This window comes from Phalacrocorax carbo, chromosome 8 (assembly GCF_963921805.1).
Source record: "Phalacrocorax carbo chromosome 8, bPhaCar2.1, whole genome shotgun sequence".
NCBI lineage: Eukaryota > Metazoa > Chordata > Aves > Suliformes > Phalacrocoracidae > Phalacrocorax > Phalacrocorax carbo.
This window is the reverse complement of record NC_087520.1, coordinates 45,013,795-45,030,409: the sequence shown is the minus strand read 5'-3', so window position 1 is coordinate 45,030,409 and position 16,615 is coordinate 45,013,795. Positions and strand designations below refer to the sequence as shown.

The 16,615-nt window shown below is 49.3% G+C and overlaps 1 protein-coding gene across 3 annotated transcripts in view; it reads left to right on the top strand.

Annotated features, from left to right (window-relative positions):
- Window positions 1-2,608: 2,608 nt before the first annotated feature.
- Window positions 2,609-16,615, top strand: part of FANCA (FA complementation group A) — a 36,820-nt gene continuing 22,813 nt past the window's right edge. For all 3 annotated transcript variants that reach the window (XR_010374317.1, XM_064459795.1, XM_064459796.1), the window contains exons 1-14: window positions 2,609-2,662; window positions 3,218-3,327; window positions 4,305-4,377; window positions 4,824-4,966; window positions 5,575-5,670; window positions 7,868-7,941; window positions 8,973-9,085; window positions 9,792-9,874; window positions 10,315-10,348; window positions 12,708-12,774; window positions 13,344-13,456; window positions 14,398-14,474; window positions 14,953-15,094; window positions 15,645-15,778. Coding sequence is in view for 2 of the 3 variants with exons in the window: in XM_064459795.1 (XP_064315865.1) it covers window positions 2,623-2,662; window positions 3,218-3,327; window positions 4,305-4,377; window positions 4,824-4,966; window positions 5,575-5,670; window positions 7,868-7,941; window positions 8,973-9,085; window positions 9,792-9,874; window positions 10,315-10,348; window positions 12,708-12,774; window positions 13,344-13,456; window positions 14,398-14,474; window positions 14,953-15,094; window positions 15,645-15,778 (1,299 nt within the window). In the remaining variant the exon portion in view is untranslated. The remainder of the gene's footprint in view (window positions 2,663-3,217; window positions 3,328-4,304; window positions 4,378-4,823; window positions 4,967-5,574; window positions 5,671-7,867; window positions 7,942-8,972; window positions 9,086-9,791; window positions 9,875-10,314; window positions 10,349-12,707; window positions 12,775-13,343; window positions 13,457-14,397; window positions 14,475-14,952; window positions 15,095-15,644; window positions 15,779-16,615) is intronic.

The following is a 16,615-nucleotide window of genomic DNA, read 5'->3' as shown; positions in this document are numbered from 1 at the left end:
AGCTCCCCAGCCAGCACTGGAGCTCGCTGAGCCGCCTGGGGGGCACCAACGCTCCCCCTCTCTGATGCACCCCTCCAAAACCCAGGGCTGCCACAAACTTGATGATGGCATCAGGGTTTAAAGTGATTCAGAAATGTGATTCTGGAAAGGGTTTCACTTGTGGTCTCCAAGCCGAGATTCGGTGCTGTGGTGGCTGTCTGCAGCCTCCCCGGCTCGGTGGTGGCGGGAGGAGAGGCTGCGGCAGCCCATCGCTCTGCCAGAGCCGGAGCTGGAGCGGAGCCTTGCATCCTGCCAGGAAGGGTTTTCTCCACAGGGTTTTCTCTGGGTCTCTGCAGTGAGTGCTGCTGACTCACCCGTTCCCGGGGCCAGCACCGCAATAAAAACATCCCACAGCCAATTCCAGCACAGCGTTTTCAACGTCTGCAAACAGAAGCCAGCCTCTCGACACACGAGCACCCCGGGGTTGTTCACCTGCCCCTACGCTGCCATCCTTCTCATCACCGCCTCCTGCTCCAAACCCTTTGCAGGGCACGCTAACGGCAGCTAACCAGCAGCCGTTAATCTCCGGGAAGGATCAGATGGAGAGGCGAACAGTGAAAATCCCTGTGAGAATTCCAGGCTGCTCCCTCTGAAACCTTTATTGCTCCCAGCCATGCCTGGCTGGTGATTTCTGCCCTTGGGAGTTTCAGCCTCCTCTTGCCCCCGTCCCTGTGGGGTACCAGGGCACGCAGCACCTGCACCCCGAGGGAAGGCGGGCGACCAGGGGCCCGTTCTGCCGCAAGAGCTGTCTGCAAGGAGACGCAGGGAAATGCTGCGGCCGGTCCTGGGGACGCTGCCCTGGGAAGAGGCCCGAGGATGGCGGGTGTCCTGGAACGGGGGACGGCCGCCACCAGCCCTCACAGCCCCTGCCTGGCCAGTTTGTGGGGGTGTCTGTCCCCACTATGCTTGATATCCTTAAAAAAATTGAGTTTTTGGAACTGTTCGCTAAAGACATAACAATGAACTGTGCGAGCCTGGCAAAACAGAAGTTGAGGGCCAGAGACGGAAACGGAGAGATAGGGAAGCACTTGTTTTATGACTATATCCTTGAAGAGAGCTGAGAGACTGATCACAGCAAACATCCCGCCTCAGAAGCCACTGAGAATGAGGTGATAAAGTGTAGAATCAAGGAGAACAACTAACTGGGATGTAGATAAGAACGAAAACAAAGTGCCAAGTAGGGGAACTATCCTTGTTATAATACTAAAAATCAAGCCCATAGGCCAGGAACAGCCCCCTTTTTAGGAAGTCCCTTAATCTATGACGGTGCGTGGTAAATTAGCACTGTTACATTGAAGCGAGAAATAATCAATTATTAGCTGAGGTGTGTGAATATTAGCTGTGATTGACAAATTTAACTGTATAAATGCCTCATAGTTTCTTGGTGTGGGGGGGCTAGCTTTGTGGGTTACCACCCGGCCCCCATCTTTGCACAAAAATGAATAAAATACCTCCGTTCTGTGTGCAGTTTGGCGTTTTGCACACTGGGCGAATGAACCTGCCTTTCAGGATGACATGCTGAGCCCCCCAACGCCGGGCCCTGGGTGGGGGGGTTCCCCTCAGGGCCTGCCAGGGGGGAGCCCCCTCCTCCTGGCGTCTGTGTCATGGCTGCGGCCATGTCACCCCCCGCTCCTGTCCCACACACGCTGCCACCAACAGCCTTTCTGGAGGGCGCTCCCCCCGTTCCGTGCCCGACCCCAGCGCGTCCCCCCCACAGCCCACCGCCCCACGCAGCCGTCACAAAAATCGCCAGATTTTGTTACGGTAGAAATAGAACACTAGGATATTGTGTGTTTTGAAACTCGTGACCACAGAAGCCTCACTGGGTAGCTACTGCTTTGTATTAAGAAACTAATAGAAACTGGGTGAAACAATGAGGAATTGAATAGGGGTGTTTTGTTTGAATCCTGCATCTCTAGGAGCCAATATGTTGGTTATTATATTTGTTAAGTCTTGTGAAACCAAGGAAACTTGCTATAGAAACCTGTTATGCACCAGTGATGCTGCCTGGGAATCCCCTTACCCTTCCCATCTTGATTTGAATACCAAGAATTCTAATTAGTGGACATTAGTAGAGGTGACCAATGATTATTTTGGGATATGAATATTGATGAAGTGATCGAATTGAAGAAACCAATCAATATAAACGTTAAATTTAATAGCGAACACAGGATGCATTTTTATGTCGAGCAGTTTATGCAATAGTGACTTGACAGAAAAAGCGCATAAAAACTGGTGAATTTTAATACAAAGGTGGGTGTGTTTTGGGGGGAGCGATCCCCCATGTCCCCAGCGCTGGCATAAAGGAGTGCCTGCTCGCCGACGCTGGGTGCATGAGTTTTTCCTCCTACAGATTTGTAGCAATTTGGGCGACCACCTACAGCCCCCCACGACCGGCACCGACCGCCCTCCCCAACATGGCAGCCCCCGCCGCCGCCACTCCCAAGATGGCGGAAAGGGTGGGCGGGGCCACGCCGCGCTTTTAGCCAATGGGCAGAGGTGTCCTCCCCTCCCCGGCGGGCAGCCAATGGCGGCGCAGGGCGGGCGGGTTTGTTTGGCGGGAAGCGGGCGGGGGCCGCCGCCATGGCGGGCGCGGGCGGGAGGACGTGGCGGGACGTGCTGGGTAGGTTCGGGCTGAGGCGGCGGGGGGCCTCTCCTGTGCGAGCTCCTGGCCTGGCACCTCTTGCAGGGACAGCGGAGGGGAAGGGAGGGGTGTGTGTGTTCCCCATAGTGCCCTTATGCACACACCCGCCCCCCCCCCCCCGCAGCCTGTGTGGTGCTGTGGGCTCCTGCAGCCTCTCGCCTCAGTCCCTCCTCGGCCCTGCTGCCCCTGTTCCTCCCAGGAGCCCTCTCCCGAAGGCTGGTGGCCTTGCTGTGGCCCTGCTGTGGCTCCTGTCATGGCTTCTGTCCTAGGTTGGGGGTGTCAGAGCGGCGCTGTGGTTGCTCTGGGCCAAGGGCCTTTGGGGGCCCGTGGCTGACAGTGCTTTGGCTGTGCTGGGCTTTGGTTGCAAAACCGCCTGAACGAACCGTACAGAGACGTCCTGCGCTGCTCCTGCCATGCTGCTGGCTGACGAGGGGCTGCCAGGGCCGGGCGCTGTAGCAGCAGAGAGAGGGGGGTGTCCTTGGGGGGGGGCTGTCAGAGCAAGCTGTGGTTATCAAAGAAATCCAAACTTCTCAGCAGGGAGACCCAGGAAACGAAAAAGCACCTTTGGGAGCATAGCAGAGCTCCAGGAATCGACTCTGCGCCTTCTGGATCACCATCAGAACCTGAATGACCTCCTCCTGGAGGTACGAGCGGGACGGTTCGGGGCGCAGTGTCAGGCTGGGCATCACCGGGGATCCCAGCTGGAGGTGGCTTCCCACAGCCCCTTTCTAGGGCGGCTGTAAAATGAATGTCTTGGGAACACAGTTTTTGTGATAAGTGAAAAGAAAAACCAGCACTGTAACAGCAAGCTGAAGTTGAGAGGTCTGTGTTGCAGAAATGAGAAATTTTTTTTTTCCTTTTATTCCTCTGTGTTTTATTGTTACAGACTATAAATGGTTAAGCCTGGTTTGGATGTGAGGCAAAGGGAAATTCAGCACGTTTTTCTTGGGGTCAGAACTGGCTTCCTGTGAACATTGGAAAAAAAATCAGGAGAGCCTATGGGGCTTTCTCTGCATCACCAACCACTTCTGACTAATGTGACTGTCTTTATGAAAACCGGTGTCGTTTGCCTATAGGGACGCTTGAGCCAATGTTCTGACTTGGCCACGTTCTTCCTTTTCCTCATGTACTTGAGAGACCTTTTGATTTTGATACCTTGACTGGACGATTCAAATATTTCCCACAGTTTGGCCTCAAGGATGTTTCTTTCCATACTTAGTATCTGTTTTTTTAAAAACAAAAACAAAGGGGATTTAACTAGAAAGGATGCAACATTTTGACACATTTCATCAATATTTATGTCAGTGTGGCTTCACAGAAGGGACTCAAAAGACAGAAATTCCGTTCTTGCTGCTGCTCTGTTGGGTGACTGGGGATGAGTAACTTTGACCTGTACCTTCTTTTTTTGCATAAAATGAGGAGAATTGTACTTATGTCTCTTGTAGAGAGCCCTGAAATCCCTAGCTTACCACGAGCGTGTGGGAGCTTGGTGTTAATTTCACTTCGGTTGCTCCGGCCCCCGGGAACGCCAGGGCTGCTCATTATGCTTTGAAGGGAACAGGTTTGTAAATGTGTGTAACAGGCATCTAAGACTGTTGTTACATTTTTATTTGGCTTCCAGGTGGAAGATTCAGTCAAGCCAGGTGGACAGGGTGGTGTAGTGCACTGGGGTGTATCGTCAGAATCATTTATAGGTGAGTGAAAGAGTATCTATTGGAGATGGGTGTCGGAAAGGACTTTTCTTTATGTACTGGGTTTCTGCCTGCTAAATGCAATCCCAGTTTTACTTTTCATTGCTCTGGTCTCCCATTTGGCTACTCATTTCTCACTTGTCTGGTGATGACACAGCTGGCAAGGTCTGGTCATTAAATATTTTGATTATTGGAAAGGGTTACAGTGAGCCCTGCAGACTGAAATACAAAAACGTGCGTGGCAAGGATATTCCATCTCTGTCCCTGGTTGTTCTACCCGTTTTATGTGCAGTAAAGGAATGATAGAATAAAAATGATTTGCAACAAATGACATCTGTGTTGGGAGGAGTTAAAGACTTGGGACTTCTGTCTTTGTAGCCGTGTGTTCAAAATCTTTTTTTTCCCCATGCTGTCAGTTTTCTGTTTCATTTTGGTTTTTTCCTTTTCAGTCTCTGTTCTGCAGGAGCAGGCCTCAAGATTGGGTGTACCCACAGCAATCTTGGCAGCCAAAAGTGCTGTTACCAACATCGAGCAGATCTGCCAGGCTTCTGCAAGCCCCTCTCAAGTACCACTGCTGAACCTGGACCAGAGAGTAAGGGTTTACATTTAGTTTGCTGTGAAAACGGTATTGTTAAGTTTGACTTTAAACCCAGTTTATCGATTCTGATAAAGTCACCCAAACATGTAGGGCCTGAGCGGCTGATTATTTGTGTATGTGTCCGATACGCTCACAGAAGTACGGAGTTCTTCTGTACGGGAAAGCGGCTGTTTTTGAGAGCTTGGCAATGAAGTTTTTTGGCTGTGGCTGAAGCACAGCATTACACAGGTCTCTCTAAGCAGAGCCTACGTTATCACCTCTGGCGTACCTCAGCCTTCCCTGGCGTGGTTTGGTCTCTCTTATCCACGGTTCCATCTGTACCGATCGTCTGTTTGCGGCGCAGGCAGGTGTGGCGATGGCCGTCCGCACCAAAGCTGTGCTGTGACTCGGGTCCCCTCTGAGGAGCTGTCAGGGGTCGCTGCTGTCAGCCCGCCTGCCTCTAGTTCAGCCTTAACATGAAAAGTTTGGGCCTTGCTCATGAATTCTCTCCACCATTCACGCCTTTAAAAAGTGGTAAACAGGAAAAAACAACAACTGGTTTTTCTAAGAGTGTGTTAGTTACAAAGGAAATTATTTCTGCTTCATTTCTGGGGTGATTCCAGAAGAGGCTGTCTTCCCTGCTTCAAATGATGAAGGATTTGCTGGCAAACAACATGTTCTGTCGCTCGCTCTTTTGTCAGGAAATGTGGAAAATGAAGGTAAGGACTCATGGAAAAATGCTGCCATGTTACAGACCATGTAGGTGTCATCCATGGGATGTGGTAGCCTCTTTCCAACCCCCCTCTCCCGTGAGGCCCGGGGATGACTGTTAAACGGACTAGCCAAGTGCTGCAGCTTCTGTTCCGTTTCCCTCGGTGGTTTTCTTGGTGACCTAGAGCAGTCTTGCCCCTGCTCATCCCTGCTCTGGCTGACTGCAGTCGTGAACTCCTGAGAATGGCCCTGGTCCTTCTGACCTTTCAGAAGCATGAACCGAATTATTAATGGTGGGGTTTTTTTGTTTGTTTGGCTTGTTTATTTTAAAGCAAGTTCACCGGGAGCTTCCTCACCTCTGTGGCAGGTTTTGTTCTCTTGCAGAGGACTCAGTAGAGTTTTGGAAGTAGGTAAATTATTAAAATTGGGTGGCTGCTTGTGGGAAGCTGCCACAAAGAAGAGTTGACAGCATCTTGGTGATGAAGCATTGGTTTTGAGGGAGCTAGGCAAGCAGCACTCCTGCCTCCCTGAAGAAGGGGTTTGACTGTTTCCATTTGTACAGAGCACGGCTGGCTCTTGCTCAGAACCAGCTGGGAAGGGCATGGCAGTACGGTGCCTGGAGTTACAGCACGGTGATGGGATTAAACTCATTGGAGGGGACACCACAGTTAATAGAAGCTTTGAGGGTATCGTTTTCTTTCCTTTTTAGCTTCACTGCCTTACTGGTATCGATGAAATACAGCAATAACTCTGCCTGTCAGCTGGTGCCTGGGTTTGCTGTCTGGGCAGTGCCGAAGCTGCCAGCCGGCTGTGGGGTGGCACGGTCCCACAGTCCTTTTTTTGCTTCTCCAGTGATATTCAGTGTGTCTTTGGCATTCTGATTCTCTGCTCTGTTTATTTGGGAAATCTGATAAGCCTAAGTGAGTTCACTCAGCAAATGGCTTGAGAGCAATGCGATAGCAGCTAACAGCTTGCCTTGCTTCACAAATGTGTTGCCCTGATTCCGTTTGGGCAGTTGTTTTAAGATAAGTGGTGCTTTGAGTAGAGTCAAGGACCTTTTGTGAGCAGGAGAGTTTTGGTTGCTCGCTGCTCTGGTGGGAAAGAGGGAAGAGGCTGATGTGCCAGGAAAAAGAGGCACGCTCTAGTCTCAAATATCCGATCCTGGGCCAAAAATGGAACCCTGTGCGTTTTGTAGGCTGATTAAAATCTTGTTCTCAGGTAGATGTGGAGATCAAGTGCTGCTGTGTAATTGAGACTGTTACAGTAAAGAATCAGGTTGTCGAAGACAAAGTATGTGGGTGAGTCTAGGGTCGTGCTGAGAAGCAGCCGTGCGTTGCCGCAGAAAGCTCGCGGGGCTTTTCTTCTGCACAGCTTGTGCAGCCGAGACCCCCGAGTCCCTCTTCCTTCACAAGGTGTGAAGAGTTTTTCTGTCTTGGAGTGTTTCTATATGGAATGAGCAGAAGTTGCTGCTGCAGCTTCTTCCCTGCCGGGTGCACCCTGGAGTCCTGTTTTGCCGGCACGGGACACCCTCCAGCACCCGTGGTTCCACGCGGCAGCTGGAAGGGATGTTGCAGGGAGGCACGAAGGGTGGCAGCTTCATCCGCTCGGAAGCGGTGCCCTAGCGCTGACTTTGCCGGCGGCGAGCCTGGCGTGGAGGAGCAGGACTGCCCCAGCGGCGCTGGTGTTCCCTCCGCCTCTGTCGGCCTCTGCCCGTACGGTTGCAGTGCCTCTTCCTGCAGTCTCCTATTGGGAAATGGACGTGAGAGCGGGAAGCTCGCTTCACAGAGACTAATAAACAGTCAATAGGCTAAGCGATAATTCTCTAATCTGTTTCTGGATCTGAACTAACAAGACTTGAAATTTCGTGGTGTTACCTGTTTTCTGGGATATCCGCTGCTTTTTTGAATGTGCAGCATCAGCATTATTCCAGGGTGACAACGGTGGATGTATTTATTACTTGGCCTTAGAAATGTAAAATGATGATGCGCCTACAACCCTAAACTATTCACAATTTGTAGGAAGGAAAAATCAGATATAATCTTTTCTCATTTGGTATTTCCTATGTTGTTGCCTTTAGATTTCATTAAGTTCTGGATAGTTTGAATGAATGGAATTTAGTTTTATTTTTTACGTACAGTTCACATTAGCTAAATGTTAACGTTAACTGCCAAAGCAGACTATGAGCTAATTGTGACACCTCGTTAGGACCCTCCGGTGCTGGAAGCTGTGTGGCACCTGCACAGAGGCGACGTCGTTGGACTGGAGGAGCTGCTGGAGAGGTGAGCAGAGGTTTATAGGTTTGCAGATATATTTAATCTCTTAAAGCCTATTGAAATGTAATCGGGGATTAGTCACGAGCATTCTGGACTAAGAATATAGTCAGATGCTGGCAAGTGATCAGATTAGGAGGACTGAAGAAGTTAGCCTGGGTTTGGGAGGTTACTCTGGGTTAATCAGCGCAGTTTAAGGTGCGGTGGGGGAGAACGGCCGCCGCAGACCGTCCCAGGTGATGTTTTACCTCCTGCTTTGTTTCGCTGGCGCAGACGGCTGCGCGTGGGTCGTTACCTCGCGGCGTGGGGAGGCGCTGGGTGACCCAGCTCCTGCAGCTCGCCTGGCTGTGCCTCCTTTAGCCTGTAACAGTCGGTGCTGGTCTTGACAAGGAGTCTTGCTCTGCCGAAGCTCTGTGCCTCTCTCTTCACAACACCTAACGGTTCAGTAAGGTTTGGTAGAGTTCATCTCCAAAGAATACTTATTCTGAGTATTGATTTATTTTTTTATTGTTTGGGTTTTTTTTCCCCCCCCAGTGCAGCGCTGGCAACTAAAACCAGTTCTCCTTTGTGGAGTTCAGGTTGTTTTTCTGTGGTGTCAGAGGAAAGCTACGGCGATCTTTTAGGCTTTTGACATTAATTTGTCTGTTAATGGGATGGAAAAAAGCCTTCAGTGCCCACTGTCCTTCAAATTTAAGGAAACCAAAGTGACAGATTAAGAGCTTGGTTCTTTTTTTTTTTTAAAGGTATCTTAGAAATATGAGCTAAAGTATTTTTTTAATAGCAGAACTTTAAGTGGAAATACTTTGATGTCAGAGATGAGGAAATACTGGAACACCCAACTCCACATGTATTGTTTTCCTTTGGATATGTTTGTTGTGGAATCTTTTTATAAAGCAAATAAAGCTCTTCTGGCCCAAATTAAAGAAAGGAAATGCCGCATATAGGGCAGAGCCCCGCACAGATGGCTCTTTCCCGAGTCCAACCCAAGCATTACAAAGAGCAGCAGGGATTGAACTGAGTGTGCTTTTGTTTGTTCTCAGCAACCCGGCCGCGCCTGCTGCGGTGGAGTGGCTGTGCAGCAGCCTTTGCGGCCTCTGCGAGCGGGCGGAGGCGCCGTCCGGGGACGCGGAGCTTGCTGGGCACCTTCTCTCAGGCAAGGCACTCGCCCGGGCGCTGGTGGAGCGGGGCCGGGCCGCTGGCCCGCGCAGCGGGCAGCGAGGGCGCGCGCCTCGGAAGCCTCGCTTGGCACTTCCTTACCTCGTGTCAGTGAGGGGAATGTAGGCTTATATCTAGTGAATTTAGCAAATTTTTCCCCCTTAAAACATAATCGCTTTGAATTTCTATATCCCATTGAGGTACAGCATCACAGGAAAGTGTAATTGCAAGGTGTATGGGGCCAGGGATGATAATATATTGAGTGCGTGACACTCCTGCAAAAGTGTCTGAGATATTTTGGACCAGAACTATTTAACGGTTCCATCTCCCCCCATCATTTTCTATTATTTTGTGGTCGTCTTTAGAAAAAATAAATAAAATCCCTACACGATGTGATTGAAGAGCTGCAGGCAGACCTTTGGACCAATGTAACTGGTCAGGTACAACCCACGAGTTCTGCAGTGGTAACAGAGCATAAGACCTGTAAATTCTTTTAGTCTTCATAATCCTTTAAGTGTCTGTGCTCCTTGCCATCGTGGCTCTAGGCCCTTTTGCCTGGGAGTAATTTCCTTCCAAGAGAATAAATGATTCCTGCTGACTGCTGTGTAGTGAGTGAGGCTTCTCGGGCGCTACGGGGAGGCGAAAGAGCAAGCGGCCTTTATCGAAAGGGGATGCTGAAGCACTAATTCCTTCTTGATTTGCAGACTTTGCGGTCGTGTTTCTGCAGAATGGCTTTCAGCAAACTTCGGAGCTGGGAAGGAAGTTGGAATTCAAAAATGTCCCCTATGTAAGGATAAAAGGAACCTATTTACAAATGGTTATGAAAAGAAGTAGCCCCATTATATATCTCCATGCCTCGCTGAGTATAAATAAATTGGTTTAGAGCAACCAAGAAAGGGTGGTGGTCCAGGTGCTGGGTGGGGAGGAGGAAATGGTGAAACAAAGAACAAGGCCTCTTTTGAGAGAGAGAATTTCTCCAAGGTGAGGTGTCGAGGGTTTTGTAAGCTTCCTTGGTTTCACCTTGATTGCTCTTTTTTCCATTTGAATGTGGGGCATGGAATCCCAGCAAGCAGGGAAGCGCTTGCCCTTCCTGTCTATTGTAAAGCCTGAGGTAAAAGTTAAGCTTCAAATTAGGAGGGACAAAACTCTGAGTCAATTTATTTTTTTCTGCATGTAACTGTAGCTCTTTCAAACTCTAAATGGTCTTAATTTGTCGCTTCTGAACAGATCTGCCGTGCTGTCCTACAAAGAATGTTGACACGTAAGTGGTTTTGAGATCCCACCTTTGTGCAGCCACTGCTGTTTGCTAGACTTGCGCTCCTTGCTCCTTGCTAAATCTCTAAGTCGTCCTTTGCCTGGGATGCTCTTCCTCTGTTGTGCATAGTGTTTACGCCGCTGGTTGGTACGTGCCTCTCTCCTCCTTTCGCTCGCGTAGAGCGAGTGCCTCCTAACACTGCACACCATTTCTTGCCTCTTGTTCTCGTTCGTGTTTATGCTCCCAGCTGCAACATCGGGTTGATACCTGAGCTGATTTTTAGCAACTGTGATTGGAAGCAACCCAACCTCTCACAGCACAGAGGCAAAGCCAGGATTTTTCCTGCTTAATGAGTCAAACTTTGAGTTCACAAAGTTATTTCTGCTGGTTCGTGGTTTGGATTTGCAGGCTGACGTTCTGTGAAACCTATTTTTTTGTTTATGCTGAGCAAAGGCATCCAATGCACACGTGTAGTCGTTAAATGGCCAGTGTTCAGGAACTGCCCCGTGGACGATGTGCCTGTTTTGGCGTGGGCAGTCCCGATGCCGCCGCTGGCAGCTCAAGCGTGGCGGTGCCTGGTTTACCTTGCAAATCCCGCTGCAGAAAGACTAAACACGCGTGAGGGTTATTTTTTAATCTTGCGTCATGGGTGATCTTGGCGGTAAGTCGCTGTATTTGCCACAGAGCGGAGGAAGCGCTCGCTCACGCCGCCGTATTAGTACAACCGGACCGTGCGGCTGCCGTTACTTTCCCGTCTCCTTAGCGACGGCACTTTAGCTTTACCACGTTTCTGAAACATGCCAGTGAGCAGCGTGCTCGGCGCTGCTGCGGAGGGTGGTGCTTTTTGACGGCCTTAAGGTGAGGGAAAGGCAGGACGCAGCACCAGGACTGCTCGCTCCCTCCCCGTGGGCACTGCCAGCCTGATCCCTTACCCCGTGTCTCGCAGGGAGCGTTGCCTGGAGGCTGAGATTACGGCCCTTGCCGGGCGCTTCTAAAAAGGGAAAGCTGTAAGAGGAGTGCTTTATTATTTAATGTGTGAGTCCCATCTCAGGTGGCCCTTTAGCAGTGTTGGTACTTGAAAAATAACCCTTACGGACACAGGACTAGGAGGTTTGGGAGGAAGAGGGGCAGGCTCCGGCAGTCAGGCGGGAGCCTGCTAACCTGCTCTTGGTTTGACCTTCACGTTTGTGCAGCGCGCTGCCGCTGACTGACTTGCAGTCTGTGCGCCTGAAAAATGTGTTAAACGAGTTTTATGTAAGATATTTTTGTTAGTATATGCTTTTGGGTCACCTTTGAGGGCTTTCACTTAACTAATCAGCTGCTTTGAAGAACATTAGGATTCTTCATGTAAAATAATTCACTATTAATGAAGACCTTCAGGAGGAGCAGGACAGGCTGAGCAGCAGTGTGCTTCCTAGCAATGATCTTGCTATACTGAACTCCTGTGCCCGAGGATAAGCAGTTTATCTCCTTTTCTCTCTTCTCCCCTACTTAACCTTAAGGTATTCCTCAGCAGGGGAGGGGAGTGTTATGTATTAACAATGTGGACTGCCCTGGGAAAGGGATGTGAGGGACTCCTGTTTTGCCTCCCCAGCTCAGTAAATGCCCTTTTCAGTGTGCTTCGCTGGAGGATCCTGATAAACTCTTTTAACTGTTAAAAGAGGAGGCTTTTAAAGGTAGGATGGGACAAGAAACAGGAGAACTGCTGTGAGAGGCTGTAAAGCAAAGGGCTTCTCAGTACGTGGGCTTTGAGTGGTGTAGGCTGATGGCCGAGGCGATGTGCTGAGCAAGCTGCCTACCTGTTTGACCTCCACCAGTCGTTTTGGGGCAGATCTAGCTTTTGAAGGAATTTCTGCTAAGCCAACCTAACAGGAAGTCCCAGGGCCGTTACGAAGCGCGGCACTCGCGGCAGCGTGCTCTTTGTTCGGTGGCTGCGGCCATTGTTTCCAGGGGTGGTTAATGCAAAGCTCCCTCTGCAAATCCCTGCCTCCAGACAGACTTTCCTCTTGCGCAGCGTTGCAGTGGTCACTCGCAGATGCGCTGCACAATTAGGATTGGGTTTGGAAATTAAATACTAATTTATGTGCATTTTTAGATGGCTTAATTATTAGCATGTTCTTGGGAATGCTTTTAAATTGGTTCAAGGTTAGTGATAATGGTTTTTGAGTCTCTGGGTCACTTTTGAAAAAAAAAAATTCACAAGAATTTAATGCTGCTGAATGGCTTCTACGCATTTCCCTAACGGGGTCACCTTCTTAAAGGTGCACAAATTGCTTGTTCCAGTTAGTTCCTGTGTTGTTTAGTGCCACAGTTCCTTCCATTTCCATTTCTCTCATTGCGTTTTTGTCTCTGCTTTGGGGTACAGGGGTGCTCGATGCTGTTGGTAAAGAGAAGCAGGAAGATGTTTCCACGTTGCAAGCTATGAGGTTCTGGTAAGAAACGCTGTTGCCCTGAATAACGTCAGGAGGAGGTTTTTATCCACTGTTACACCTGGTACTGAAATAGGGGGAATGTTCCCCACCCCGTGCTACTTGGGGTTAGTGTTCTGTCTAATAAAATACGTGCAAGCAAAAATGCATGTAAAAAAGTAAGCGTCAGGTGGGCCAGGGCGTTCTGGCAGTGTTGGGACCAATCCTGGAGCACCCTCTCGGCACGTAGCGAGCTTCCCTGACAAGTTTTCTCACTCTGCTTCTGAGCAGAAACACCTGGAAGGTGCCGTCATGTTCTCCTCCAATTCCTGCTTCCAAACCCGTTTTGTCTGACGAACTTTGTACATGTCAAGCGAGTCCTGTCCTGTGCAGGGGCGTACATTTGACTCAAGTTTGTAAATCCGATAGCTGCGTGATACTGAGTAGCCAAGAGATTTTTTTTTTAAAAAAAATTATGTATCCCTGGCAATTTGAGAAGAGACATGTAGAAGAAAGAGTCATTCACCCTAATCAGTACCTGGTTGATCAAACTGCCTGTGTATTGTTTCTGAACGTTTCCTTGCCATTTGTAGGCTGAATGTGTTCAGCGTGCCTGTTTACAAAAGTGTGGTCCCTCCGGATTCCTTGCAGCAGTTCTTTAGACACACCCTGACCGAGGTTCTCACCTACAACCCCTTGCTGAAAGGTAGGAGAAGGCGGGGAGGAGCGAGTGTCTCCAGGGTGTGGTGTTGTGGTGTGGCTGGAGCTCCATCCCACCCAGCCCTCGCTGAATGGAGTCCAGCCTGGAGGACCCAGAGCTGCCTCCCCAGCTCCTTCCCTGGGGCAGGGTGCCAGATCACACAGGGGGGAAAAAAAAAATTAATCAGGGCTTTAGAGGGCTGTAGTTCAGGAGAAAACCTCAGGTAGAAAATAGGTGCCTTTGAACAGAGCTTCAGCCAATGGCTCGTGAACAGATATTTGGAGTAACGTCTAACAGCAGCCTTTACAGAGCAGGTGTGGGAGAGCTCTGACCTCTGGGAGAAGTTCTGGCCAAAGGAGAAACCGAGCGGGGGAGGCGGCGCCGCAGCAAGCGCGCGGGGCTAAAATAGTCTGGCCCCTGTGTGTGTTTGGGTTTAAGCCCAAGGCATGGCCTTGCTCTACCAACTGGGTGTTTCTTTTGGTAGATCAAGGCAGGGAGGCTTCTAATCCGTGACTGGCAATTGTGAAACTTGATGTTTTTAGGAAGAAATACGTTTGGGCCACAAAAGTCTCTGGTAAAATCACTCTGAGCTGTGATCTCGAGCTGCCTACCTGTTGTGTGGGAGGGCTGTGTCGTTGCCGGCGTCCGGCTGGAAGAGATGACTGGGGAGCAGGCTGACTCCTTGCTGGCCGCCCTGTGCGTGCGTTATGTTGGCCAACAAGTGTCTGGTCACAAGAACAGCTCCGAGATGACAGTGCGGTAGTGAAATGGCGCAGTCCCTGTTGCCACAGCTGGCGTTCCAGAGGCGCGAGAGAGGATTTCGGCAGACAGCTTTCAGTGTAGCTGGCTGTCAGAGCCAAAGGGAGATCTTGTGTGGTCAAGCTGTGCGTTTTGGGTGTATTTTAAAATCTATTCATGAAGAGTAAACTTTCTTTTCCTGGGTACAGTGTCTGACGCCATCCACATGCAGAAGGAGTGGAGCTTTGCAAGAACGTGTTCGCTGCTTACTACCTTGTATCGCAAAGTACGTCCTCCTGGTTTCACAGAGAGCTTTACTGTGTTGGGTTTATATTCATTGAAATATCTGAAATGAGATGATTTAAAAATAGTGTGTTCCAGTCGCAGAATCTGAACGCGCTGCCAGGAATTTTAGGTAGCGTGAAGAAAAAGCACTACTTCTGTGCAAGTGGGACTTCTGAAGAAAAAGGGACTTTTGTGCAAAGCTGTTAATGAGAGCTAAGATAATAATTGAACATGTGAGTTCTTACTGCTGCAGAACATGACATGCCTTCTGAAAGCATCAGAATATTACTGTTTGCTTTAGCCAGTGCTGGTTCCGAGCCAGGATGAGACCTGGCCCTGGAAAGCGGACACTAAAGATGCGTGCAGGATAGCTTTTTCAAACGCTGTGCAGCAGACACCTAGGTGTTAATCTTGACAGCGTGCTTCACTCTCACGGGTGGCTCTGTCATAGCTAAAAGGCATCGCTATCGCTCCTCCAGCTCTTCGTGGCGTTCAGTGCAAAGGAGTCGATCTGCCAGCTGCAGCAGGTTCTGGAGACTCACGAAGTGAACTGGCAGCACGTCCTGTCCTGCGTTTCCACGCTGGTGGTCTGCCAGGCCGAGGCTGAGCAGCTGTTCAAAGGTAAGCAGGCACTGGCGAGCCTGCAAGCTAGTGTGTGCTCGTTGCTGCTCAGGTACTGCAGGGGAAACCCTGCCGACTGGTGCAGCAGCACAGTCGTTCATAGTTGCTGTTTTCGGGATTCCCACACGGAAAAGAATGGCAGAAGATCTGCTTTTCAGTGGTGACTTGAATGCCAGGCCTTGTGCCTGACGCTTCTCAAAGTTAGTGTGAAGCTAAAAGTGGTTATTTGGTAATAACCGTCATTATTAATTGGAGCAGTGATTACTGAGGCTTAGTTCTTATCTCGCCTTTGCTAGCAGACCGTGTTTGTTAGTTTCTTACTGATTATCTCATTGCTGGACCTCCTGCAATTCTTGCAGGCTGAAATCCTAGAGTATTTGACCTTTGAAAGTGAATGAAAAATACAAGCAAGTCCCAAAGGTTCCCCAAGCTGCAGTACACATCTTTATGTGCCAGATGTTTTATCACAGATATTCGTCTTCATTTACTGTAGAAACTTACAGCACAGCTGTTAAGAGCAAAGTTTGAGGTTATTGTTTTATGTTTCTAGATCTACTGAGCCATCTCCTGATAAAGGCCTTTGAGAATTATGATATGGAACACATGATCACGGCCTTCCTGATAGCTCGTCAGGCTGCTCTGGAGGGCCCTGCTGTGTTCATGCCTTACTCTGAGTGGTTTAAGGTAAGACTAAATGAGGCTGACTGGTAATCTTTGTTTTAAGTATGTGGGAAACCCACCCACAAGGAATGTTCTGCTGTGCAGCAAAAGCCTAGTTTCAGACAAGATAGCCAGGAATTTGAGAGAGGGGAGGGGGGGAAAGAAAGCATAACCAGTGCTTGTGTTGGTATTAAGAACTATTTAATATTTATTACTGCCTCCGTGTCTGCAAAGAATATATTTATTTGGCTTTCTCTGGTCTTCCCTTCTTTCATCTTTTCAGCCCGTCTTGCCTCCTCTAGTTATTTGTCAGGAATGCAGACATGTAATTCCTGTTATAATCATAATCTTGGATATATTTCAGTACCTTGATAACCAACACCGCTGCTGTTGCGTAAGTTGTGGGTTATTGCAGATGAAGCCTTCCTGTTTCCTGGATGTTTGCATGCAGCTGTAATGGCCGTGTTTGACCTGGCAGATAATTGGTCGTTAGCTTTTCGATGTAAACATGTAGGTATTTTAGGTATGCAAATCTCCACGTAAATAAAATTTCTTTGTATGAGTTTGCAAATCTAAGCTCAGCCTTTGCTGATAGCGTTCAGGATGTACCAAAAGGAGAACAAGTTATGTTCTGTATAGTCCCAGACTGCCTTATTTTCCTTATGATGCCCAGCTAAATATGCGTAGAAACCTGCGGATTTGTGGTTCCCTCCTGAATCCCAATCCTTTGGTGCATTTTGGGGTTGCCTTGTTTAACTCCTCCGAGTGTTCTCATAGCGGCGTGTTGGGCCGTTGAGCACGACATGGCAGGCGCTCTGGAAACTGGACAGAGAAGCACAAAGAAAACTTCCGTAGAGGTTC